At 43.3% G+C, this 27,747-nt stretch overlaps 1 protein-coding gene across 1 annotated transcript; it reads left to right on the forward strand.

Annotated features, from left to right (window-relative positions):
- Positions 1-898: 898 nt before the first annotated feature.
- Positions 899-27,560, forward strand: Znf398 (zinc finger protein 398). Its single transcript, XM_036182899.1, has 6 exons — positions 899-1,139; positions 5,379-5,774; positions 19,487-19,613; positions 19,943-20,053; positions 23,792-23,908; positions 25,596-27,560. Exons 1-6 carry the CDS (start codon positions 1,116-1,118, stop codon positions 26,750-26,752), a joined length of 1,932 nt encoding a protein of 643 aa, XP_036038792.1. The 5' UTR covers positions 899-1,115; the 3' UTR covers positions 26,753-27,560.
- The last annotated feature ends 187 nt before the right edge of the window (positions 27,561-27,747 follow it).

Raw genomic sequence — 27,747 nt, forward strand, 5'->3', positions numbered from 1 at the left:
CAGTATGCTCAAGTGGAAGTGGTCCAACGTGATGCTCTTCATACTTTGGGGAATTATAGACACTTCTACTGTTAAGAGAATTGACTGAATTCGTTTACTGAAATACAGGTTTGGGAAGACTTTGATTCGTACATGTCTGAAAGGAGGAGTATGCTGGAAAGTTATGGTTGTGAGATTGTTTCTACTACACAAGCTGTTACTTTGTCCTCACTTGTCCCTTAGTCTAGATCCAGCATATATAACCACAAGCTTTATTTCTGTTGGCCTCAGAAAGCTCACTTCTCAGGGCTGGTGAGATGGCTCGGCAGAGGATCTGGATTTGGTTCCCAGCACCTACATCGTGGCTCACAACTGTCTGTAGCTCCAGTTCCAAGTTAGCTTTCACCCTCTTCTGGCCTCCATGGGCAGCACAGGAGGCAAGTGTAGGCAAACACTCACACATATAAGATAAAAATAAATAAATATTCATAAAAATTCCACTTCTCAGCCAAGCCCAAGAGAATAGGTAATCCAAATAGAACAGTCTTTGTTGCTAGTGCAAGCCACGTGGAATGTTGATCTTCACCCATTTGTAATTTCTATGAATGATACAACTCCATCATTCCTATCTAACTCACTCATTTCGACACTGGTAATAGATTGGGCTATCGCCCAGCCCAGATGCCGCCGGCTGAGCCTTAAACTACCTAGCATCTGTGGGGCCTTGTGGGTGGATGAGAAAACCCAACGCAGTAGTGGTTGGGGTCTGCATTCATCAAAACTCTCTCTCTTCCCAGAGGCTGACCTCCGGAAGGGTGCACCGGACGCGGGGGCCGCCAGGGGGCGCGCTGGCCCGGGAGGACCGACAGGAAGGGGGCGCGTCTAGGCCGGCAGAGCGCCTGCGGCACTCGCTGTCCACAAAGCGCCAGCTGAGGGGCGGCTGCAGCCGGTGCGGCGGAGGCTGTCAGCTACTCTGCTGGTCCGCGGCCCTGCGCTCCCGGAAGCCGGATTGCCGCGCGAGTCCTGTCAGTGCGAGCAACGCGAGACCTCTTCTCGCGGCTTGCGGAGAGAGAGCAGCGAGCAGCCCGGCCTGCGTGCGGCGGCGACTCCCGGACCGGACCGGGTAGCGGAGGGCCATGGCTGAGGCGACCGCCGCTCCGGTAAGGGCGATCGTGCACGGGCGTCTCTGTCACCCGGGCTTCGGGGGAAAGCGAGGAGGCTGGGGACGGCCGCGGGCCCTGTCGCCCGCCCTGAAGGGCCACGGCGGACCGCAGCAGCGCCGGGGGACCCGGGTCTGAGGTTTCTAGCTCGCACGCGCCGTGCCGCTTCGCGTTAGCCCGCGGAACGGGGAAGTGGGCTCGGGGTGTTTTTGAAAGCCGCCAGCCATTCTGTGCAGCGGTGAGGGCTGTGGTTGCTAGGGGCGGCAGGACAGTCCCCTGCGAGGCGGCGAAGGTAAAAGCCAAGGTGTGCCCTTAACAGGCTGCGTGAGGTCGGGCCGCGCCGGCCGCGCGCGCCCGCGGGGACAGGCCCAGGCCCTGCAGGGACCTTGGAAGGGCCGCCGGGAGCGTCGGCTCAGCCAGGCGCGCCGGTGCTGGTGTGCTGCAGGCCTGCGGCGGGCCCAGCCGTGCACCAGATAGATGCCAGGACCGCCAGGGCAGCCGCCACAATCCTTGCACACAGCGGTTGAGGAAGAGGGAATTCCGGTTGCCTACCAGGACGCTCTGATGGAGAGGGTTGCTTGTGTTTGCCTCCGAAGATGCCTTTGGTCCGCTGAGAAATCGTTCGGAAGGAAGAGAAGGAAGAGGCAAACGGGAGGCGTGGGGTTGGGTGGGAAGAGAGCAGAGGAGAATACCATCCTTCCTCCTGGAGCTTAATTTTTTTCCCCCCCAAACAGCAACAACAACAACAACAAATTTAAAAGATAGTGGAGACCATTATGTATCCTATAGGTGTATGCTGAGAGCTGTGCACCTACCTGTAATTCTCTACTGGTCATGTTTAGGAGGTAAACCCATGGTGGCATGGTGGCTTACACTTGGGGGTCTGAGAGAAGAGGATCAGAAATTTTAGGATATCCTTGGCCAAATAACCAGATTATGTGTCTTAAAAAAGAAAGAAAAGGTAAAACCGGAAGTTAATTTCAGCGATATGTGTTATTTAGTCTCGTGTATGCAAGTTTTCAATAGCAATAAATATTACATAATTATTAATGAGATTTTACATACTAAGTCTTCATACCACTATTTTTCTATACTCAGCACATCTGAGTTGAACTGCCCACGTTTCAAGCTCTCAGTGATCACATGGAATCAGTGGCTATGGTACTAACCAGAGCAAGTCTGTTTTGGTGAAGAAGAATTGGGAGATACTGATATTTTTTATTTTAATTTTAAGAAATATTTTTAGGAGCTGGAGAGATGCTCAGAAGTTAAGAGCACTTGTTGCTCTTGCAGAGGACCCGGGTTTAGTTCCAGCCTTCATATGGTGGCTAACACCCATGTAACTCCAGCTCTAGACTATCTGATGCCCTCTTCTGACCCCTGAGGGCATCGGGCATGCACATGGTGCCACATACATACATGAAGACGAGATACTGATATACATACAACAAATAAATCTAAATGATTTAAAAAATATTTTTATTCTTTGAGAATTTAAGAGAACGTATTTTGTTCATGTTCACCCACTCATCCGAGACTCACTCCTCCCTCCTTTGCCAGTGTCGCCCAGTTTTGTATCTTTTTTTTTTTAATGACCCATAGAGTCTAATTTGTGCTTTTCGTATGCTCCTTGGTGTATATTCCATTCACTGGAATGTGGTTGATCTACCAGGGGCCACACCCCTAAAAACGGGCTTTCCCCCCCCAGATGCCATCAGTTGTCCACAGCTCCCCAGTTATGGGTGGTCTCATGAACTTCCCCTTCTATGCTATAATGTGGACTAGCTTGATTTTGTGCAGGCAGCCGCACCTGATAGGAGTTCAGGAGTGCCACAGTCTGCCATGTCCAGCCTTGGTCTCAGAATCTTATTGACCTTCTTCCTCAGTGGTCTCTGAACCTTGGGGTTTGGCGTACTGTGGATGCCCCATTTGGTTAAAACTTCACTGACAATTTTTTACTACTACTACTACTACTACTGAGTGTCTCTTTGAAACAGAATCTCACTCTGTAGCCCTAATTGGCAAACATATAGACCAGGCTGGCCCAGAACTCACAGAAGTATTCCTGCCTCTGCAAGTGCTAGAAACGAAGGCATGTGCCATCACACCAGCGGTTATTTTTGTAATGTGCCTTATAACGCAGAAGGGTTGGTATTAAGACCACAAGTGGAGAGACTAGCTTTAAATAAGATCAAGCTCCCTTGAGAAAGAAAGAATACATGTATTGTTACTGATCGTTTGGTGTGGGAAGAAGTATGAAGAAAAAGAGTTTAGGTCTAATTACTTCAGTTTCCTTTTTGTTTTGTGTTTGTTTTCCGAGAAAGGGCTTCTATGGATAGCCCTGGCTGTCCTGGAACTCACAGAGATCCGCCTGTCTCTGGCCCCTACCCCTCCACCCCCAGTGCTGGGATTAAAGGCATGGGTCACCACAGCCTGGCTTACTGCAGTGAGGGTGCAGTGTGGAGAAGTCTCTACCCTCACTGTGTGCTCCCTGAAGGTGCAGCATCAGCATCCATCACCTAAGAGCTTGCTTAAATTGCACATCTCCATTCTCTTCTTTCCACACTTACTAAATGAAACTTTTATTTTAATTTTATGTACATTGGTGTTTTGCTTATGGAACTGGAACTGGAGTCACAGACAGCTGTGAGCTGCCATGTGGGTGCTGGGACTTGAACTCAGGTCCTTTAAAATAGCAGTCAGTGCTCTTAACCGCTGAGCCATCTCTCCAGCCCCCAAACTATGTGTTTTTAACTGGATTGTCAATGATTTTTTTTTGGAGGGGGGGATCAGGACTTGCAGTTAAGGTCTTGCCATTGTAGCCCTTGCTGGCTTGGTACTCACTGTGTAGCCCAGACTGGACTCAAACTCACAGCAGTTCTCCTGACTCAGTTTTCTCAATGCAGAGGACAACCTGGGGGAGTTGATTCTCTTCTTCCATGGTCTGGGTCCCAGGAATTGAGCTCAGATAATCAGGCTTGACTGCAAGTGCCTCTATCTGCTAAGCCATCGCACTAGCCAATTGCCCAGCCTTTTCTAGTGGATTCTTTTGCACATTAGTTTGAGAGTTTGTAGAAGCCTGGAGGGCACTAGGTAGTGTTGAGTGCGCACTGAGCATTGACCATTGGTATATGCTGACAGCATCTCACATGGTTGTATGATTTTACTTTTGTAGATCTCACCTGATGCTTGTAGAAGCAAAAAAAAAAAAAAAAAAAAAAAAAAAAGTGAATGATTCAACTCATTCAAAGTAGGTCAGCTGAGCAAGGGAGGCATTAGAGACGTGAGTGAAATGGGGTTGAAAAGTGTCAGAAGTGGTCGCAGGGAAGAAAGCAAAGCCATATGCAGGTGGCAGGCCAGGAGCAAATGGAATCATCATAGAAGAGTTATTATTAATGGATTGGAGGTCAGATGAAATGAGAACAAGACAGCGCATAAAGTGGAAATAGAAGGCTGTGGCCGGAGTGGTGTATCAGATTCAGGGAATTAGGCCTTGTAGAGGCCTTGCCCAACCTCCTATTTGTTGTACAGATTTCTTCCATTTATGATACTCTGTTTCAAAGTATATTCAGTAATGAACAAACAGCCTGTGACTTTCTTGGAAAAAAAAAAAATCTAATTCAAACATCATTACCAGCCTGGAAATTCCCATGTATTTTTCTAATTTGTCCTCTGGAGTTTCAGAGTATAAGATTAAACAACCCTGTTCTACCTTTAATTTCAGAACCCTTGAATATTTGAAAATAGTTATCATATTTTCTGTAGACTAGACACCCTCAGCTTGTTCAGTTATTACTAATTGGTATAGTTGTAGTGTATAAACAAGTAATAGACAGGGCTAGATATAAATTCTTAAGAGATTTGTCAGAGGGCACTGAGGTCAGTGAAACTTGGTGAGAATTCTTATGTACATTAGCCTTTTCCAAAGATAGAAGAGGCAGCAGCAACCTGTACTTCTGGGCCTTTTATTAAAGAAATGGGCCAGACTGGCCTTAAGAAGCCAATTTATTTATTCACTGTCTTTCCCAATCTATCCTTGAACCCACCAAAACACTTCCCTTGGCTTTTGACACCAACAGGCTTCAGAGCAACAAGGTTGACATAGGCACTATAAAGATGTACTAAAACAATTTTGGTTAATATTAGCTGGACAGTTAAGTAGTTCTTATTTGGTTGTGGTTTAGAGTCAGGATTCCTTCTAACTCTCAATGTCTTGTCCCATCTCTCCATTGCACATAGACTTCTGAATGGGACTCGGAATGCCTTACATCCCTGCAGCCCCTTCCTCTTCCTACACCTCCAGCTGCAAATGAGGCACACCTGCAGACTGCAGCCATCTCCCTGTGGACAGTGGTGGCTGCTGTACAGGCCATAGAGAGGAAGGTGGAGGTTCACAGCCGGCGACTCCTCCACCTAGAAGGCAGGACAGGGACAGCAGAGAAGAAACTAGCCAGCTGTGAAAAGACAGTGACTGAGCTTGGGAACCAGCTGGATGGCAAGTGGGCTGTGCTGGGGACCCTGCTGCAGGAATATGGGCTGCTTCAGAGGCGGCTGGAGAACCTGGAGAACTTGTTGAGAAACAGGAACTTCTGGATCCTGCGGCTGCCCCCAGGTATTAAAGGAGATATCCCAAAGGTAATACCCCACTTCTATGTTACAGTGGTACCACTAGCTCGGACACTAGCTGTTTAAGAGGTAGTCTTAGTCAGTCAGTTACTTAGGTATTTTTATTTCCTCTTAAAATTTCTTAGGTTGAGCAGGGCGGTGGTGGCGCAGGGTGGTGGTGGCGCACGCCTGGGAAGCAGAGGCAGGAGGATCTCTGTGAGTTTGAGGCCAGCCTGGTCTACAGAGTGGGTTCCAGGACAGCCATGGCTGTTATACAGAGAAACCTTGTCTTGAAAAACCAAAAAAACAAAAACAAAAACTTAGGATGATGGAACTCTGAGGGTATTTGATTTGTCTACTTGACAACTGTGCTGTGTCCTTATCTTTCTTTCCTTCCTTTGCTTTTCTAAGACAGACCTTGTAGCCAAGGCTGGCCTTGAACTGTGGACTTTCTGCCTCTACCTCCCAAGCATTAGGATTACAGGCATGGGACACCAGTGGCTTAGTACACATTGTCAGGCTTCCAGAGAGAAAACTCTTTTCTCGTCCATGATGGACTTTCTAGATTCTTCTTCCTCTTTCAATTTCTTTCACTTTTGCTTGTATACGAGTCACTTCTCTCTTTGTAAAACTGCCACAATCTTAGTGACAAAATTGAATTCAGTTTCATTTAAGTCAGTTAATTTGAATTTGGTTGACAATTTTGGTGAAAAGTTAGAGGGAAGACAATGTGAGGGATTATAGTCATGTGGTTCTTATAAGGGCTAAGGGTCATCTTCGAGTCTAGGCTGTCATTCATAGAACAAGCATGCTGAGAAGCTAATGCTGTCTTCTGAAGGCACTGGTTTATAAAACAGGAAGTTTTGATGACCACTGTTTGACAGAGAGACACCTAGTTTCCAAACATACTCTTTCATTCATACATTTGTTCATAGACACAGGCCTTTTTAATTCTTTAAAATAATATTTGTTTTGGGTAGGTATGCCTTTATTCCTAATACCCTGGGACAGGAGGATCTCTGTGAATTTGAGGCCAGCCTGGTCTACATAACAGTTCCGGGACAGCCAGGAATAGAGAGACCTTGTCTCAAAAAAAAAAAAAAAAAAAAAAAAAGTTGTTTGTTTTTTTTTTTTTTTTTTTTTTTTTTTTTTTTGGCTTAGGAGTTTGATATGTATCCCAGACCTGCTCATAACTTAGAATCTTGTTTCAGCCTCTCAAGTAATGGGATTGTAGGCATGGGGCACTATACCTGGGTTTCACAAGTATTTCTTGAATACATTTTTGCTTATTTTATATATTTCCCGAAGGAAAAAAAAAACCATAACTTGTAAAACATTTAAATACTTTGATAAAAGTAAAGTCAGGTGCTTTCTAGTGTTCTGTTTTCATATGGATGCCTGAAAAGGTGTCACTAAGAAAATGGTATTTAGCCAGGTATGCCAGCACTTGGGAGCCAGAAACAGGTGATCTGGCAGCAGCAACCTGTACTTCTGGGCCTTTTATTAGAGAAATGGGCCAGACTGGCCTTAAGAAGCCAATTTATTTATTCACTATGGTACATAGAGAGTTCAAGGCCAGCCAAGGATATACAGTGAGGCCCTGTTTTAAGGGGTAGGAGTTCAAGGATGGAGAGATGTCTCAGTGGTTAGGAGCACTTGGCTGCTCATCAATAGGACCATAGTTTGATTTCCACCACTCACTGAGGCATGCAAGTGTACATACATGCTGGCAAAACATCCATGGACATATATACTACACACACACACACACGTAAAGAAATGGATATTTGAGCTGATTGAACTTCAGGAAGAGGCCCAAGACTATGAGAAGATCTGAGGAAGAGCTTTTCAGGTAGGAAAGAGTAATTAAGTCTCCAAGGCACAGTAGATTTATAACTCAAGAAAAGGAAAAAAGCCAGTTAGCCATTGTGTGTACTTGAATAGAAACATGATTGACTGAAGAAATAGAGAGTGAAATCATTATTTAGTTTTCTTTGTTCCTAGGAATCACCTGCTTTGGCATCACGACACATTCTTTTCTTTCTTTCTTTTCTTTTTTTTTTTTTTTTTTTCCGAGACAGGTTTTCTCTGTGGCTTTGGAGCCTGTCCTGGACTAGCTCTGTAGACCAGGCTGGCCTCGAACTCACAGAGATCCACCTGCGTCTGCCTCCCAGGTGCTGGGATTACAGGCGTGCGCCCCCACCACTGCCCGGCCGACACATTCTTTTAATCTTAGCACTTAGGTGGCCAAGGCAGGAGAGTGGAAATTGATGTTTTGTTATGTTTTGAGACATGGTTTCTCTACATAGTCCTGGCTGACCTGGAACTCACTGTGTAGACCATGCTGGACTTGAATTTGCTGATGTCTGCCTACACCTGCCTCTGATTGCCAAGTGCTGGAGTAAAAGACATGTACCACCATGCCCAGCTGAGAATGGAGGTTTGAAATGAGTTGGGCTACAAAATAAGACTTCATTCTTTGTTTTTTGAGACAGGGTTTCTCTGTGTAGCCTTGGCTGTTGTGGAACTCACTCTGAAGACAGGCTGGCCTTGGGTTCACAGAGATCTGCCTGCCTCTGCCTTGCAAGTGCTGGGATGAAAGGTGTGCACCCCCATAATCCCCAACAAGACCTTCTTCTTTTTTTTTTTTTTTTTTTTGAGCTGAGGCCCGAACCCAGGGCCTTGTGCTTGCTAGGCAAGCACTCTACCACTGAGCTAAATTCCCAATCCAGACCTTATTCTTAACAAAACAACAATAACAACAAAAGTCAACTGGCTTGGTATACTTTAAAATTTTTGGAGTTCAAGGTGGAATAATTTTTAAAACTCTATAGACATTATAATACATGACCGAGATTATGACCTTTAAGACCAAGGAAAGGTATTTGAATTAGAAACTTCAACAATGGGAAGGAACTACAGGGCTTGAGTACAGGAATTGTTACTGGCTTCTGTTTTAAAGAATTTTGCTGGCTGCTTTGTGGAGATTTTTGGTGGCAAGAACAGAAACGGAGTGGGAACCGGGAGGGAGCGTTCCTAACAAGCACGTGAGAGTGGCTTGGAAGGTGAGGCAGTAAGCTGAGGAGAAGCAGAGGGGCCGACAATAAGATGTCCTTTGTTGGAAATTTGACATGAGGAATAACCATCACTGTGAATTAACTAACTGTGGGTAGTTTACTTTGAACTTAGTGTTCTGTTTTACTTATTTCAAGGCTTATAATTTTCTTAAGAGTCCTAACTTGCCCAAGATCTCATGGCTACTGACAATAAACAGTAGAGTTGTATTTTTAGCCTAGTTGGATCTGAAGCATATTCTCTGTAGATTTACTGACTCTTAGGCTCTTAGTTTAAGGACTGAGAGATGCCTGGATGGTAGTGACGTACACCTTTAGTCCCAGCAATTGGGAGGCAGAGTGAGTTCCAGGACAGCCAGGGCTACACAGAGAAACTTGATCTCAAAAAACCAAACCAAACCAAACCAACCAACCAACCAAACAAACAAAAAACAGAGAGTTGGGGAGGGACAGAGAAGAGAGAGAGAACTGAGGGGTGGCTTACTTGTTGCTTTTATAGAGGATCTGGGTTTGGGTCCCAGCCATCTATAACTCCAGTTCCAGGGGACCCCGTGCCCTCTTCTGGCCTCTGCAGGCACCAGGCATGCGCACAATACACTTAACATACATGCATTAAATAAAAGTAAATCTTTAGAAAAAGAAAATGAACTGAATAGATGGTAACATTTCCTTTAGGATACTGTTATGGAGAGCTCACCAGAAATGACCACTCAGACACAGCGTATAGCCATTTGAAAGTCTTTATTCCAGCAGACTGAGGCCACACCCAAGTGTTCAGGGTCCTGAGTATCCCCCTTCCCATCTCCTTTCCCACTCCCATCCAGTACACAGGATTTTTAAAGGCTGAAACTATACCCTGGCACCTCATTCAACAGAAATAAGCGGTTTGTAGCAAGCAGTTTTAACAAAAGCTAAGACAAATAGTTAGTTGGAGGGGGTCCCTCACAAACAAGCAGTTTTAACCAAGGCTAAGATAAGTTAGCTAGGACACCCTGACCTTTGGTTCCTGGAATAGAGTTGGGTTGTTTTCCATGGGATTCTCCATCAAAGAGATCAGAATCTAGTTAAACCTGGAATGGCATCAGCAAGAATACAACAGGGTGGAGGAACCTCTGCACTGTCTTGTCTCATCACAGTACCTCAGGGGGTAAAAGGAATGAGTAGTTATCACTGGGCAACGTCAGGTGCGAGAAGCTCAAGGAAGGGTGAAGAGTCCTTGACATGGAGATAGTATTGTCAGTTATGAGTGGAAGAGATGTCTCTAGAGAGTGGATAACAAGAGATGAAGGTTCAGAGATAGAAGGACTCAACAGAGCAGCTTCAGCAGGAAAAGAAATCAGAGAGTGGGTGGTGCCGCAGGGCTAAGGAGGAAAACAGCATTGCAAGTAGAATTGTGATTTGTGAGTTACAGGGAGGTCTAGAAAGAAAGGACAGTGAACATGATTGGCAACATGGCTGTCAGAGGAGATCGTGACATAATTTGCTTTTCTGGCAAGATAGAGGTAGAAGTCAGAATAGCACAGTTGCAAAGTAAATAGGAAGAGAAGAAAAGAATAAGAATGGAATTAGTCCCGTGTCCTCCCCTCCCCCCTTCAAGTGTAAGTACAGAGCCATTAAAAGTAAGGGTCTTGGGCTGGAGAGATGGCTCAGAGGTTAAAAGCACCCACTGCTCTTCTGTAAGTCCTGAGTTCAATTCCCAACAACCACATGGTGGCTCACAACCATCTGTAGTGAGATCTGGCACCCTCTTCTGTGTACATAATAAATAAATAAACCTTAAAAAAAAAGTAAGGGTCTGGAGAGCACTGGCTGCTCTTCCAGAGGACCCAGGTTCTATTCCCAGCATATACATGTAGGTTCACAACCAGTTCCAGGGGATCCACTGTGCCTCCACAGGCACAAGGCATCAATATGGTACACAGACTTACATGTAGGTAAAACACTTAGACACACAAAAAAATTTTAAGTGAGAATAGAAGCATAGAATACACTCCCAAGACTACTCAGAAGCAAGTATTGTTTTTTTCCCTTATCTTTCCAGAGAGAATATTAATACTACAGCAGATGTGTATATTATATACATACGTACATTAGATAGAGATATGTAACTTTTACGTAATTGTATAGAATACAGATTATTCACATTGTTTTTGCTTAGTGTACAGTGTTTTATTGTTATCAAATCCTAACATCTTGGTTTATGAAGTGGGGACAAAACCATTACTAACTTCAGTAAACCATACAGAGTTATCCAAGGTGTCATCACAAAGGAAAATTTAAATCACTTTTCTCCATGAATGTTAGCTGAAGTCTTATTAAATACTCTGATGGGGTCCTTATGTTTTCACTTAGTACAGTAGTCCTTTGAAATGAGATCTGATAACTTTAATTGCTATTTTATAAAGAAATAAAGACTTGGAGTTTAACCAGAGTCAGGCATGGTAGCACATACCTGTAATCCCAGAACACAGGAGGCTTAGGCAGAAGGACTTACGTGTGTTCAAGGCCAGCCTGATCTGCTAATAAGTAACTGGCCAATCAGAACGATACAGAAATATCCAGTCTCAAAAAAACAAAAGCAAATCAAAAAAACAAAAGCAAACACACACACACAAACAACAACAAAAACAAAAAACCCACAAACAACAACAAAAAACCTGGACAGAAACATAGCTCAATTGCCAGAATGATTACCTAGCTTGCATGAAGACCTGGGTTTGATCCCTAGCACTACATAAAACTGGATACGTTAACACATACATGTAATCCCAGCACTCAGGAGGTGGATACAAGATCAGGAGTTTAAGGTCATTCTCATCTACACGGCAAGTGTTAAGCTAGTTTGGGATACATGAGACTGCCTCAGAAAACAAAAAGTTTTGAAAAGGCTGGATGTGATGGCTCATGCCTTTAATCCTAGTACTTGGGAGGCAGGAGCAGGCAGAGTTGGGTTTTGATATAGAACTCCCTACTGTGTGCTTTATTTGCATTTCTTGAACCCCTTCAGATGTTCATTGGAATCACTTAAATTTAATATTTATTAATAGACTAGCACTAAAAGTAATTTAAAGTTAGTATCCTACCTAGACAAGTAGATAACATTTAAACTGTCTTAAACTCCAAAAGCATATATAAAATAATATGGTTTCTTTCAGATATTTCCTTATGAAATTAAAGTGCATTTAATTTTAGTGAAAATATACTGAAAATTTGGATTGAGAGATGTGTCGCTGTTGGTAGAGTACTTTCCTCTAGTGTAAGTACCAGGTCTTCCCTTTAATGGATGTCTTATTTATTTTTAATTAATGTATTTTCTTAAGTTACATTTATTTATTTTGTCAGATGGGGCACATGCTTGCCACAGCCCATGTGTAGAGGTCAGAAGACAACTTTTTCAGATGTCACTTCTCTCCTTGTTTTTAAGACAGAGTCTCATTGTTTCTGTCACTGACTCCATCTCATTCCAGGAATCCTACTCTGACAGGCTTGCACCATAAGTGTCAGGCACTTTCCCATGCTGACCCATCTCCTTGCTCTTAGGTCTGTGAACTTTTTAAGAGGTTATAAAAAGGACTCTGAGACCAAAAAGTTTGAGAATGTCTGTGCTAGGATTGCAGTTGTTCCTTTTATTATTATTATTTTGTGTATGGGTGTTTTGCCTTCATGAATGTCTGCACTGTACCTGGTGCCTGTTGGGGGCCAGAAGACAGCACAGGATTCCCTGAAACTGGAGTTACACATAATTGCAAGCTGCCATTTAGGTGTTGGGAATCAAACTTGGGTCCCTGGAAGAGCAGCCAGTGCTGCTAACCGCTGAGCCATCTCCCAGTTGCTGTCATTCTCTAAGGGCTCACATAACTCTTGTATCTTCCAGTGGAGATGTTCCTTTTCAACTCACTACTTTTACAGTTCTCTAAGAGTTCTTGGTGTCCTTCTCCTCCTCTGACCTGTATTCATATTCTGGGTTCTCCTCACATCTTTAATCTCATCTGGATTCATTGCTTTCCTAGCCTACTATACTTATCTTGTCCTGAGACTGCCTTAACTCGTTCCTTTATGGCACTCAGTGTGTCTCAAGCACCAGTATACTTTTTTACTCATTTGTTTCCTAGAGTACATCCTCAAACTTCCAAAGAAAAGATGCATAGGAGGCATACTTCATGTTGGAAAAGTCTTTAATTTATTGTGGGAGTGCCAAACTTAGTACACTTACCTGTAATTCTAGTACTCAGGAGACTGAGGCAGAAGGATTGCTGTGAGTTCAAGACTAACCTGAGCTACAAGCAAGACAGTACCTAAAAACAACAACAACAAACAAAAATAAAACCCAAGCAAACAACAACAAAGACACAGAGTAATAATAATTTAATATGAGGTTGGTATTTTAGCTAGTTCTAAGATTTTGTGAAAATAGTTCTTCCTCAGAGATTTTGAGACATTGCTCCATTCTCTGTGTTTGATTTATTGACCAGGGTCTCATTATATATCATTAGTTGACCTGCAACTCACTATATAGACCAGGATAGCCTCAAACTCATAGACTAAACCCAAATTCCATCTCTTTTAGGGTCATCCCATCTCTATTTGAAATCTGTTTCTAAAATTTCATGTCTCTATTATCAATTTGTATTTAATCATATGCCTCTTTTGGACAGAAACTATACTTTAATAATTCTGGTACTTAGGGAGAACTTTGTATGTAGTGAATGTTCAGAACTACTTTGTAGTTGTCCCTACTCTGAGTGACTAAAAGTAATGGTCTCTGACTTCCCAAAATGCATAGCTCCCTGAAACCATTGTGAACTAGGGGCTGGGCTGTTCCTTAAGTTTTCCAGCATCTTTGTTTATTTGTTTGTTTGTTTTTATTTTTTGAGACAGGATTCCTCTGTAGCTTTGGAGCCTGTCCTGGAGCTCGCTCTGTAGACCAGGCTGGCCTCGAACTCACAGAGATCTGCCTGGCTCTGCCTCCCGAGTGCTGGGATTAAAGGCACGTGCGCTATCACTGCCTGGCCCAGCATCTTATTTATTATTGCACATAATACTTTGCAGCTAAGCCAGGAGTGATGACACAGGCCTGTAATCACAACACTCTGGAGGGTGAGACAGGAGGATCGTGAGTCCCAGGCCACCACACTATATAATGAGAACTTATCTAAAAAGTTAATAAAACAAATGAAAATATTATTGAATAAGGAGGTTGAGGGGAAGGACAGTAGTCTGAAGTAGTGACTCTTGTGGGGAAGCTGGTCTACTAAGAAGGGAAGGGGCTTTCTCCAGTGGCATCTTCTCTTCCAGAACTCTCTGGGGATTCCATGTAGGGCAGCAGCCTGGCCTTCTTCCATCTCCTGTTTTTGCTCCGAGGCCTTGCCCTGGCTGCTCTTCTGTTCTGTTGGTACTTCACTTTTTCTCCTGCCCACTTCTGCCTTTCTTCTCTTGCTGCTGCGCCTCCTCCGTCCACTTGCTCCTTCCTGCTGTGCTGACTCCTCTACTCCACCCTCTTGGGGTCTTTCTTGCTTGCTGTATCTCCTGTTTGCTGGGAGGCTTACAGGACGGTGGGTGGGCTGAACTAATCCCCCCCCCACCATATGGGACACGTCATTTAGCTCAGTGCCTCATTGCTTAACCCCAGTGCATTGGTGAGATGGCCTGAGTGGATGTGCGCAGCTGGAGCTATGGCAGTGCCCTCTCCTACCCTTTGGCAGCCTGTGGAGGTTCTTTCTGCCTTAGTAAGAAGGAAATAGGGGGATTTAGCTCAGTGGTAGAGCACTTGCCTGCAAGCGCAAGGCCCTGAGTTTGGTCCTCAGCTCCAGTTAAAAAAAAAAAAAAAAAAAAGAAACAAACAAACAAAAAAAGGAAATAGGAAATACTCCTGGAAAGAAAACTGAAAAGAAAGAAGGCCAGGGGGTTGGGGATTTAGCTCAGTGGTAGAGCGCTTGCCTAGCAAGTGCTAAGCCCTGGGTTCGATCCTCAGCTCCACATTAAAAAAAAAAAGAAAGAAAGAAAGCCAGAACCTTTTTCATGATTGCCGGCTCATTTTCCAATGTGGACAGTTTTTTCCTCCTGGAAAAGACAATGGGCTGACAGATTATAGTCAGTGTTCTACAGGTATCAACTCACCGGTTCAGGCCTTTAATCCCAGCACTCAAAGTAGAGGTTGGCATATCTTGGTGAGTTCAAAACAAGTTCCAGGCCAGCCAGGGCTACATAGTGAGACCTGGTCTCAAAAATAAAATAAAATAAAATAAGTAACCAAGTGCCAAAGAGTAAAGTAAAACTAGTATCAGACTCTGAAATGTGGATGTGGAAAGGGTACACAATGCTATAAAATGAACTCAAGTGCCTTTAGTGAAAAACAGACTCACCAAGAAAAATTTCAGTTGTGCTTGAAGAGCTCAGAGGAGAATTAATACAAAAAATAAAGACTTAGAAGAATTGATGCTGCAAGGTACTAACTCCATAAAAGCTAGAATTATTATGAACCTAAAACAAGAATTAGAAACTTTAATAAGAGAGTGTGGTTTTGGAATCTAGCTGTAGAAATGTAAAGAAAGTACAGAGCTGAATATTATGAGCTCTCTATGAACTTACGTTTTTCTCTCTCTCTGTCTCTCTCTCTCTCTTTTTTTTTTTTTTTTTTTTTTTTTTTTTTTTTTTTTTTTTGAGACAGGTATTTTCCACATTGTCCTGGAACTCACTCTGTAGCTCAGGCTGGTCTTGAACTCACAGAGACCTGCCTGCCTCTGCCTCCCAAGTGCTGGGATTAAAGGTTAAAGCGCACACCATATCACCACCGCCAGCTAGAATTTATGTTTCTTTTCTTTTTTTTTTTTTAAACTCCATTTTTATTTATTTTTTGTGTTTTTCACAGACTTAGGTTTCTTAAATCAGAATCTTAACACCAGTGACCTCACCTAGCACATGTAAGGGCATGAGGTCAGCATTGTGTTTGTAATACAGGAAAACAAAAACAAAAATCCCAAAATCTGAATATCAGAAAGAATTTAAATGAATTTTGGAAGAGGAAAAAAGACAATAAACTCCCAATGAGCTGGGCATGGTGACATATACCTGTTATTCTGGTACTTGAGGGGTGGATGGGAGGATCTGGAGTTCAAGGCCAGTCTGGGCTACATGAGACTGTCTCAATTACTAAGTAAATAAATAGATAATAAAATAGAGTAGAGTAACTCTTAAGTCTTCTAGAAATTATAATACTCAGAAGCTGAAGTATCAGAATTTAGGGCTGAAAAAAATTCTGTTGCTCAAGTAGAAAAATCTCCAAAGAGACTGAGCTTGGTGGCACATGTCTAGAACCTACTCAGGAGATGGAGACAGGAGCACCCGACCCAGGCCATCCTTGGCTACAAAGCAAGTTCTAGATCAGATTGGGCTACATACAAATACTCCATCTCTAAAAACAACCCACAATGTCCTTCAAAGATTGTGAGTATAATGAGTTTGTTCTCCAATGACTGAAAATGTCAGCTAAATTTTAGGCTAACTGCTTGGGGCAAAAAGCTATAAAACAGTCTTGGAATGTAGCTCAGTGGTAAAGCATTTGTATGGCCTGTAGAAAGCCGTAAGGTTGACCCCAGGCATCACAAAAAACAAAAATTAGAACTGCCAGACAAACTATCTTTTAAGTTAGTAAATCACATAAAATTTAACAGAAACAAATCGACTAGTGAACTTTTAAGAAATTCAAACTAGATACGACCAACAGGAAAAACTGGAGGTAACAAGATCTGGATGTGAACTGGAAAGATAGAAGAATAAGATTCAAGGTGAAACAGATAGATAGTCAGACAATGAAATTTTCAGATCAGCTGATAAATACTACATGGCAAGTGTTTTCTTTGGTTTGGTCTTTTGAGACAAGGTTTCTCTGTGTAGCCCTGAACTCATGGAGATTGGCCTGCTTCTGCCTCCCCAGTACTGGGAATACCTGCTGCAGCCACCACCACCCAGTTCTACATAACATTCTTTTTTTTTTTTTTTTTTTTAAGTTTTAATTTTAATTTTTATTTTTTTGAGCTGAGGATCAAACCCAGGGCCTTGCACTTGCTAGGCAAGCACTCTACCACTGAGCTAAATCCCCAACCCCAAAACCTCCATTTCTTAAAAGAAAAAAAGATCATAAATTAATATGTAAAATATGTGCTACAAAGGAAGATATTTATCAGAAATTGTGGTACTTTATTTTATAAATGAAAAACAAATTTGAGAGCTGGAGAGATGGTTCAGGTATTAAAGGCTAGGCTCACAACTGAAAATATAAGAGTTTGGTTCCCAGCACCCATGGCAGTCTCTCCACCCTACCCCCAAAAAGAAAGGAAAATTAGAATATGAAAACAGATTAGTGTATTTAGAGAAAATGAGAGTGGAGTGTGATGTCTGGAAGCGATCTGAAAAAAATCAGTGTGAAGAAAAATTGTAGGCTTTCCAGATGGCGTAAGAGTTAGCCAGAAAGGAACTTCAGAGCGTTGATTGACAGCAGCAAGTCTCAAACATTGAAATGCAGAAAATGGAAGATGCATTGAAAATGGAAAACCATGAAAATTCCGACCCAAAACAGTAAATAGGTAGTTTATGGATTTAGGTGACTTAATTTTTTTAGTCAGAGAATGAATTGCTGAACTCAAACCAAATATTGAAGGAAATGGTAGAGGAGAATAAACAGGGATGGTAAATTTAAGAAGCCACATTGAAAAAGTGTAACTAGAAGTTGGAAAGATATCAAAAGAGAAACAGACACAGTGGTTGAATGAAAAGCACGGGCTGAATGCATCAGAGAAGAAACATGTAGTCAAGCTGAAGACAAACTGCAGTGAGTTGCAGTGGACTAGAAAGAGAAAATCTTTTCATGAATACAAATTGAAGAGACTACAAGAGAAAGTGGAAGTCTTAGAGGCCCATAAAGAAGAATTAGAGGGACTGGAGAGATGGTTCAACAGCTAAGAGTACTTCTCAGAGGACCCACATAAGGTAACTCCTGCTTCTGGATCTGACACCCTCTTCAGGCCTCCAAGAGCACCTGTATTCATGTGCACATACACACATACATATAAATAAAAAACACATCTTAAAATAAGAAAATCGGAGCTGGATGTGTTGGCATGGAGGCAGAGGTAGGTAGATCTCTGTGAGGTCAGGGCCAACCTAGTTTACATAGTTAGTTCCAAGACAGCCAAGACTTCATTTCCTGTTTTGAAAAAAATAAAAACAAAATAAACAAAACATTTCATTTAAGACTATATAAAGCCAGCCTTTGACACATCCTAGACCTTCTTTCCCTATGAGAACTCTCAGAGTGGAAAACAGAAAGTAAGAGAAAGAGATATATATGTTTTTGGAAGACATCCAAAGAAAAAGAGTAGGTGAACATATTCAGAAATTTGAAGAAACTTGCTTTTACAAATGACTTGACCTGGGGCTGGAGAGATGGCTCAGAGGTTAAGAGCACTGACTGTTCTTCCAGAGGTCCTGAGTTCAATTCCCAGCAACCACATGGTGGCTCACAACCATCTGTAATGAGATCTGGCGCCCTCTGTATACATAATAAATAAATAAATCTTAAAAAACAAAAAAACAAATGACTTGACCAAGTAGAGCAGCATATAAAACATGAAGTTGTATTGTCAAGTGGTGAGATGTATGAAAGAATATGTGTATTTTTTTTTTTTTTTGAGATGTTTGTGTGTGGCAGGCTGACCTCAAAGTCATTAGATAGGAATGACTGAACTTTGTGCCTCTACCTCGGAGTGCTAGGATTACAAGAGCACATCACCATACCTGGCTTATGTAGCTGTGGGAATTGAACCCAATCTTACACAGGCGAGGCAAATACTCTACCAACTGAGCTACACCCCTGCCCAAGAATATGCAAATAAAGTACAATTACTATATATACACGTGTTTATATAAACTAAATCAACATATAAGACATCAAAGGAGTGAAGGTTATGATTAAGACCAGCTGGGCGGTGGTGGCACACACCTTTAGTACCAGCACTTGGGAGACAGAGGCAGGAGGATCTCTCTAAGTTCGAAGCCTGGTCTACAGAGCGAGATCCAGGACAACCAGGACTACACAGAGAAACTCTCGAAAAACCAAAACAAGCAAACAAAATTCTCAGTTAATAAAAATAGTATTAAAAAACCCAAGGAAAAACAGCATAGGCTATTTAAAATTCTGTTTGGTTTAAGACAGTTTTTTTCTGTAGCACTGGCTGTCTTAGAACTCACTTTGTAGACTAAGCTGACTGCAAACTCAAGGACCTGCCTGTCTCTGCCTTCCAAATTCTTGTTAAAGGTGTGTGCTACCATGCCCAGTTTAGAATATTTTTAAGGTATTTTTTAGATGACATCTGTACTTTGTGTGTGTATGTCTGGGTGCAAATGCACCACAGCACATAGGTAAAGGTCCAAGGATAACTAGGAGGCACTTCTCTCCTTTTACCATGGGTTGTGGTAGTTGAACTCAGGTTATAAGGCTCAATGACAAGTACCTTTGCTCACTGAGCCATCCCACTGTTCCTAGTTATATTTACTGACCTCCCTTTGAGGTTGTAAAAATTAAGTGAAGTAGCTAATATGTGGAGGAAAAGGTTTACTGAATGACTGAACTGTGTGGGAGGAACTAACTAACCCATGCGATTGTAATTTTAGGTGCCTGTGGCATTTGATGATGTCTCCATCTACTTCTCCACTCCAGAGTGGGAAAAATTAGAAGAATGGCAAAAGGAACTTTACAAGAATATCATGAAGGGCAACTACGAGTCTCTCATCTCCATGGGTGAGGCTGAGTTGGCACCTTTTAAACGAGGTGCCAGCAGTCCCAAGAGGGCTGAGACAGTCCCTGTTCCTACAGTGTTCTCATTCTCACTGTCCTGTCCTCAGAATCTAGTTTTAAGCTAAAGGACAGAGCTAACTTACTATGTGCAATTTTCTCATTTTCTTGTACCTGCTTTCTTGAGGAACTTGTAAATAGTTGATAGATGAGAAATGATAAAGGATTTAAAGAAATTAATTCCCTGTCTGTGGACCTCAAACATTCCACTGCCTTGGTGGTTATCATACTGATTATCTCTTTGTCATACCTGCTTTCCATTTTTCCTCTCCTAGATTATGCCATGAACCAACCTGATGTCTTATCTCAGATTCAACCAGGAGAACACAGTACAGATGACCAACCAAGGCCAGAGGCAAGTGAGATTCCTGCAGATGCCAGTGAAGGTGAGAGAAAAGATTATATGCTCTTAAACTCCTTTTCTTGGTCAGAGAAGGGGGCTTAATATGAAGAAAGCATGGCTTACAGGTGTACAGAGCCATTCAGGCTGAAATATTTTACACTTTAAGTATTACATTTAATGACTAGAGAGAGTTCAGATCACCTTGTCCTTTACCCATCAGTACCTCATCCATGCTAATAAAGTACTGTACCACTGAGCGATAGCCCTCCCTTGTTTTTCTTTTGATGTATGTATTTTTCATTTTTTGCATATATTTAATTCAGTAGATTTTTTTGCTGAAAATGATCAAACAGTGTGTTTGTTTTTCTTTTTTCTTTTTTTCTTTGTTTAGTTTTTTGAGACAGGATTATCATACAGGCCTACTCTACTTACGTTACTCAAATTACAAATTTCCAAAAGGAAAACAGGTGCTCAGAAGAAAGCATACTGTTGGCAGCTGAGGCACAGTACGATGCTCTTGTAATGTAGGCAAAATATTGTGTGTATAAAGAACAGTGTTCCAGATCTCTGTATCTGCAGGCAGTTCCTTGTCAAGGTGAGCAGTCTCGGCTCGTGCTGAATTTCCCTCTGACATGGGGAGTGAGCCCTGGCTCCTTTGAGGGAGAAGACTACTAACCACTTGATCTAGTTTCATTTCTACTACTATGATAAGATGTCCTCACAAAACCCAATTTAGGGGAGAAAGCACTTTATTTTAGCTTACAGTTTCAGGTGGCAGTCCGTCAGGTTACTTAAAGTCACCAGTCACGTCACATCTGTAGCAGGAGCAGAAAGAAGTGAATGCATGCATACTCTCATGCTTGCTCTCTTGTGTTCAGCTTGATTTACTCATTTTACACAGTTCAGCATGACCACAGGCTGACCCAGAGTTCAGCATGACCACAGGCTGACCCAGTGCAGACAGTCCCTTGTTAAAATTCTTCCTAGGTTGTATCAAACTGACAGTTAAAGCTGATCATCACACCCAGTAATCTTAAATATGAATCCAAAATATTAAAATGAAATCATGATGCTTTTCTTTTTCTAAATGTTGTGTTCTTTGTAGCCATGTCCATTGAAAAGATAAAAAAGCAATGATAACTGATTGGCAATTAGCACCTTTTTCCAAGGGCCGATAGGTGTGTGCCATTATATTGATCCTTGCATTTGCTAATTAAATGGCACAGGTCACTGTTTTTAGAACTTGGGGAGAGTTGTAAAGTCCTTTAGGATTTAAGGATTCTTTTTGAAAGAACTCTCCTCCCAAAAGGGCTTCATCATTCTCTCATTCTCCTCATTCATATTCTCTCTCTCTCTCTCTCTCTCTCTCTCTCTCTCTCTCTCTCTCTCTGTGTGTGTGTGTGTGTGTGTGTGTGTGTGTGTGTGTGTCTTCCTCTCTCCCTCTTCCGCTTTCCCTCACACACATACTCTGTGTGATTGTTATTTCATCCCAGGCCGAGGATGCCCTTTTTTGGACTAGTAGAAAGCTGCTAATATTCAGAAAATGAATCAAGCTCTCTATAGTTAGTTCTTCAAAGACCTCATAGATTACTTATAGTTTTATTTCTTGTAAAGAAAAATAGCTAACTATTGTACTAATTGTTTTGTTTCTTGAGACAGAGTCTTTTTATATTCTCCAGCTATGAAATTCATCATAGCCTCAAATTCGCAATCTTCTACCTCCAGCTCCCAAGTGCTAGGATTATAGACATGTTAAACTTTTCAGTGTCTTTTAAAAAAAGCTCTATCACCCCCCCACCCCACCCCTGCTTCCACCCAACCTTCCCACCATCTCTCTCACCCTCTCTCCTCTTTTTCCTCTTCTTTCTTCTTCTTTTTTGAGATAGGGGCTCTCTATGCAGCCTTAGCTGTCCTGGAACTCACTATGTATACCATGCTGGTCTTGAACTCACAGAGATCTGCCTGCCTCTGCTTCTTTAGTGCTTTACCTTTATTTTTATTTTATGTGTATGGGTCTTTTGCCTGAATGTTTGTTGGTGTACCACATGTGTGCAGTGCCCATGGGGGGGGGACAGAAGAGGGCATTGGATCCCCTGGGACTAGAGTTACAGATAGTTATAACATACTATATATATAGGTGCTGGAAATTGAACCCATGGACTCTGTAAGAGCAGCCAGTGCTCCCAGCTGCGGAGCCATCTCTCCAGCTCCTCCAGTGTCTTTTACATCAGCCAGAAACTGGTGGAATGTAACTGTGCCCAGAGCAGAGAGAAGAGGTTAAGAATAGGTCAAGGACTGTCTGCTGTGGGGAGAGATAGGAAGAACGTGCAAATTTCGGCATGGACAATAACCTGCTTTTCCTATTTCCTACTGTGAGCTACAAAAAGCTAGTAAGTTAAGTCCATCCTTATCTTTGTTTCTTCCTTGATTTTGTATATACATGTATATATAAAGAAAAGGGAGGGATGTGGTGGTAGAGGCAGGTGGATGGATCTCTGGGAGTTTAAGGCTAGCCTGGTCTACATAGGAAGTTCTAGGCCAGCCAGGGCTATGAATTGAGACCTTGCCTCCCTCCCCCACCAAAAGAAAGAAAGAAAGAGGAGGGTAGGGCCATTGAGACAGTGGGTAAAGGTACATGCTGCCAAGCCTGGTGCTCTGAATTTGATCCCCAAAACCTACAGAGGGAAATAGATAATCAACCACTGCAGGCTTTGCTGCAAGCTCACACACACACACACACACACACACACACACACACACACACGTGTAATTTAAAAATATATGAGAGTGTAGAGGACTGGTGGCTGTGAAGAGAAAGTCCCAAATGAATAAAATCCTATTTATCAGAAATAGTGGCTTGTATAGTCACATTTAACAGGCATGATGGCACAAGCTTGTATTCTCAGCAATACAGGTAGAATGGGGACAGGAAGATTAGGTATTCAATGTCTTCCTTGTCAACATAACAAGTTTGAGGCCAGTCTGGGCTACATGAGATTATGCCTTTTTTTTTTTTTCCCCTTTCCTTTGGAGCCTTTTCTGGAACTCACTCTGTAGACCAGGCTAGCCTGGAACTCACAGAGATCAGCCTGCCTCTGCCTCTCCAGGGGCTGGGATTAAAGGCGTGCACCACCACTGCCTGGCCCGAGATTATGGCTTTTTTGTTTTGTTTTGTTTTAAGAAGTAACAGTGAACAGATGTGGTGGTGCACGCCTTTAATCCCAGCACTTCAGAAGCAGAGACAGGTAGATCTCTGTGAGTTCAAGGCCAGCTAAAGCTACATAGCAAAAGAAAAGAAAAAAGTACAAACTTAATAATGTCAAGCTGGCAGTGGTGGCACACACCTTTAATCTCAGCACTGGGAGGCAGAGGCAGGTGGATCTCTGTGAGTTCAAGGCCAGCATGGTCTACAAAGCAAGTTCCAGGACCAGCCAGGACTGTTATGTAGAGAAACTTTGTCTCAAAAAAAAACCCAAAAAAATTAATAATGTCATGCTCAATAAATAAACATGATTATGTTACCTTTTAAAGAGATTTAGTTATTATTTTGTGTGTATGAATGTTTTGCCTGCATGTATGTATGTGAACTGCATGCCCAGTAAGGTTATAAGAGGACATTGGATCCCCTGGAACTACAGTTACAAATGGTTATGTGCTAGGAATCAAACCCAGGTTCTCTGCAAGTGCAACAAGAGCCTTGACCACTGGACCAACTCTCCAGCCCAATTTTACCTTCTGATTCAGTCCCCAAAAACCATTCTCTCTTTTTCTCCACGAATAGAGCCTGGCCTTTCCACCTCAGATATTCTGTCTTGGATTAAACAAGAGGAAGAGCCCCAGGCTGGAGTCCCCCAGGAGTCCAAAGAGAACGACCTGTACAAAGGCTCCTCCTATGCTGGTGAGTAACAGAGGCAGCAGAGACGTTCATATTCAGCTCACACTAGGAGTGACTAAAGAATGCAGCTGACAGGGTGCTAGGAAGACAAGGAGCAGAGAGCAAGAAAAGAAAGGTAATGGTCAACCAAGATAGAAATGAAACTAGCCGGGCGGTGGCGGTGGCGCACACCTTTAATCCCAGTACTCAGGAGGCAGAGCCAGGCGGATCTCTGTGAGTTCGAGGCCAGCCTGGTCTACAGAGTGAGATCCAGGAAAGGTGCAAAGCTACACAGAGAAACCCTGTCTCAAAAAAACAAAAACAAAACAAAACAAAACAAAAACCCAAGAAACGAAACCAAAAGGCCACCAAGATTAGTGTGTGGGGAGGCACATGCAGTGACAGGTTGTGGGAGCTGGTTCTCTTCTACTGTGTGGGTCCTGGAGATTGAACACAGGTTGTCAGGCTTGATGGAAAATGCATTTACCCACTGAGCCATTTCAGCAGCCCAGAAACATACTCTTAAATGCAAATAAGAATTGTTGAATCTGGGTGTATCCGTACAAAGCCCTGGGTTCAATCTTTAGCACTATATTTAAGAAAGAAAGACAGGATTGTTAGAGGAAGAATAATAAGTGTATATAAATGATTAAAAGATGGGAATTAGGAAAACGGAGTGTCTGAAGATCACTTAGAAAAGATGGATAGGATAGAGCCAGGCATGGTTGCTTGTAATCCCAGCACTCAAGAAGTAGAAGCAGGAGGATTGCCTAGTCTAGGATTGCCTAGAAACAGTAAGTTCTAGGCCAATCGGGGTTATACAAGACTCTGTCTCAGTCATCAATCAGTCAAAATAGGACAAAAATGGAGAGCGGGGTAGAGAGAAATAGGCAAAAGTGTTGGAGGAATGCAAGTGGAAATATTCTCCCTCAGTAAAAGGAAAAATAGTGATAGACAAAGGAACAAATACTTCTTTCTGTAACGACGGTTTCTGCTCTTTAGAAAATGTATACCACAGACACACATACCAATCTAGATATGTCGTTAGGTGCATGGGAGTGAGCTAGATGGATTACTTAGAGATATTTGGGGTTTAGAAAACATGTCAGTGTTAGTTTAGGTATTTAGATACTGCATAACCAAGGGTATGTAAAGCCAACCTATAATCCCAGCACTTGAGTTCAGTTCAAGTTTGACGCTAGCCTGAGTTACAGGAAACCAGTCCCCCATCCCTAGTAAAAGAGTATGAGGGAAGAATGGCCTCAAAGATGGACTAGTTTGACTTGACTGTGATTTGGGAAGACAGGGAGAGAGAGGGGAGGCATCCTGGAAAAGAGAACAGAATGACCAAAGATACAAAGGTGTAAATGTGTTCTTATTTCTGGGAGGACGGTCAGCTGACTCTGGAAGGGTTTATCTCATAAAATGTAGACTAGAAGTAAAGAGGTGAGTTAGGCCCCGCCACACCAGGATAAAGTTATTGAGTAGAAGTGAAACATAAAGAAAAAAATATGGGGAGGATTGGTGCCAAGGTTACTCCTCTTCAACAGTCTTACATTCATAATGGTTTGGCACCCAGTCCACAGGGGCCGCATTAGTAATGAGAGCCCTTCCCTGAGCTTCTCTGAGCAGTTAGCTGCCTAGAGCGACCAGCTAGAACTGGTTGGAATGAGAGAGGTACTGGTGAGGTAACTCTGAGCCCTTCTTTCAGATGAAGAACTTGTCATCAAAGCTGAAGACCTTGCTAGAGCCTCCTTGTGTCCTGAAGTTCCAGTAGCCTTCTCTGCACCCCCACCACCAGCAGCCAAGGATGCTTTTTCAGATGTAGCTTTCAAAAGCCAGCAGTGTGCACCCATGACACCTTTTGGACGCACAGCCACTGACCTGCCTGAAGCCTCAGAGGGACAAGTGACTTTTACTCAGTTAGGAAGCTACCCACTCCCACCTCCAGTTGGAGAGCAGATGTTCTCATGCCACCATTGTGGCAAGAGTCTCAACCAGGACATGTTAATGACACATCAATGTAGCCATGCTGCTGAACACCCCTTAACCTGTGCCCAGTGTCCCAAGCACTTTGCCCCACAGGTGGACCTTGGTAGCACCTCCCAGGACCATGCCAGTGAAACACCACCCACCTGCCCTCACTGCTCCCGGACCTTCACTCACCCCTCACGACTCACATACCACCTTCGGGTCCACAACAGCACTGAGCGCCCTTTCCCCTGTCCTGATTGTCCCAAGCGCTTCGCTGACCAGGCTCGACTCACCAGCCATCGGCGAGCTCATGCTAGCGAGAGGCCCTTCCGTTGCCCACAGTGTGGTCGTAGCTTTAGCCTGAAGATCAGTCTCCTGCTGCACCAGAGGGGGCATGCACAGGAGCGCCCCTTCTCCTGTCCTCAGTGTGGCATTGACTTCAATGGCCACTCTGCACTGATTCGTCACCAGATGATCCACACAGGCGAGCGTCCCTACCCGTGCACAGACTGTAGCAAGAGCTTCATGCGTAAGGAACACTTGTTAAACCACCGCAGGCTGCACACAGGTGAGCGGCCTTTCCAGTGTCCGCACTGTGGCAAGAGCTTCATCCGCAAACACCACCTCATAAAGCACCAGCGCATTCATACAGGCGAGCGGCCCTACCCCTGCGCACTGTGTGGAAGGAGCTTCCGCTACAAGCAGACACTCAAGGACCACCTGAGGACCGGTCATAGTGGAGGCTGTGCGGGTGATAGGGACCCTTCTGCACAGCCACCAGACCCGCCTGGTCCACTCTTAACTGCCCTGGAAACCTCTGGCCTAGGTGTTAGCACAGAGGGCCTAGAATCTAGTCAGTGGTATGGGGAAGGGAGTGGAGGGGTGGTTCTGTAGATCTGTGGCCAGTTGGTTATTTATGTTCACAGCAGAGTGGAAGGTCCAGGAAAAAAGCCAACAAGCTCCACAATCCATAGTAATTATCTGGTACATAGAGGAATTTGGGGGTGTCTACACTCAATTAGAGACATACTTGTGCTTTGGAAGTCCACAACAATACAAGAATACCTTATTTTGAAAACTGGAAGAGAAGTCTGCACCCATGTCTTTTCAGATACCACAAAAGCAGTTTGGGAAGCAAGATTTGGCTTTTGATCATTCTGTCAGGATAGCAGGGAGAGTAGACTGCCTCTAGGTAGAGATAGGTGCATGGAAAGAGCCCCCAGGCCTGAAGCCTGTCTTTAATTCCTCAGTGATGGGATGACTGTTGGAGGAATGTGTCTCTGAAACCAGCTAAGCTCTGTTCACACCTGTGTAGTCGCCGTCTCCTGAAACATGACGACTGAGGCTGTCTTCCTAGGCTTAGATTCTACCTGCTAATACATTTGTTTAATGTTGGTGAACAAGAAATCCGACTTCAATAGCTTATTGAAGGGGACAGTCCTTAGCTTTTACTAGCTTGATTTGAAACATTCTGACTCTTGTAGCAGCTTTTAAAAGGGTAGAGAACTTTACCACAGCCCTGGTTAGAAAAATTAGGAGAGTTTTCTCTCCAGGTAGGAGCTAAAGATCCCAGAGATCCCAGGCACAACAGTGATAGCATGGCCTAAAAATCTGCCTGAATCATGAGTTTAGACTCATTTCTATCAATTTATCCCTTCTCTTTTCATGTTTTTCCATTTCTGGTGTTTTATTCATTCATTCATATTCATATTCTCTCTCTCTCTCTCTCTCTCTCTCTCTCTCTCTCTCTCTCTCTCTCTCTCACTTTCTCCAGGGTCTCTTTGTGTATCCTGGCCTAGAACTTGCTTCATAGACCAGGCTGATCTTGAACTCACAGAGGTCTGCCTGTCTCTGCCTCATGTTCTGGGTGCACCACCATGCCCAACCTG

Source organism: Onychomys torridus, chromosome 3 (assembly GCF_903995425.1).
Source record: "Onychomys torridus chromosome 3, mOncTor1.1, whole genome shotgun sequence".
In the NCBI taxonomy this organism is placed as follows: Eukaryota; Metazoa; Chordata; class Mammalia; order Rodentia; family Cricetidae; genus Onychomys; species Onychomys torridus.

Bases quoted from the DNA above. Each gene is read 5' to 3' on its own strand.
- Znf398 (XM_036182899.1), top strand. From the start codon at position 1,116: ATGGCTGAGGCGACCGCCGCTCCG. The intron at 1,140-5,378 runs GTAAGGGCGATC...CATTGCACATAG, and splicing joins CTGAGGCGACCGCCGCTCCG to ACTTCTGAATGGGACTCGGA. The intron at 23,909-25,595 runs GTGAGTAACAGA...CCCTTCTTTCAG, and splicing joins CAAAGGCTCCTCCTATGCTG to ATGAAGAACTTGTCATCAAA.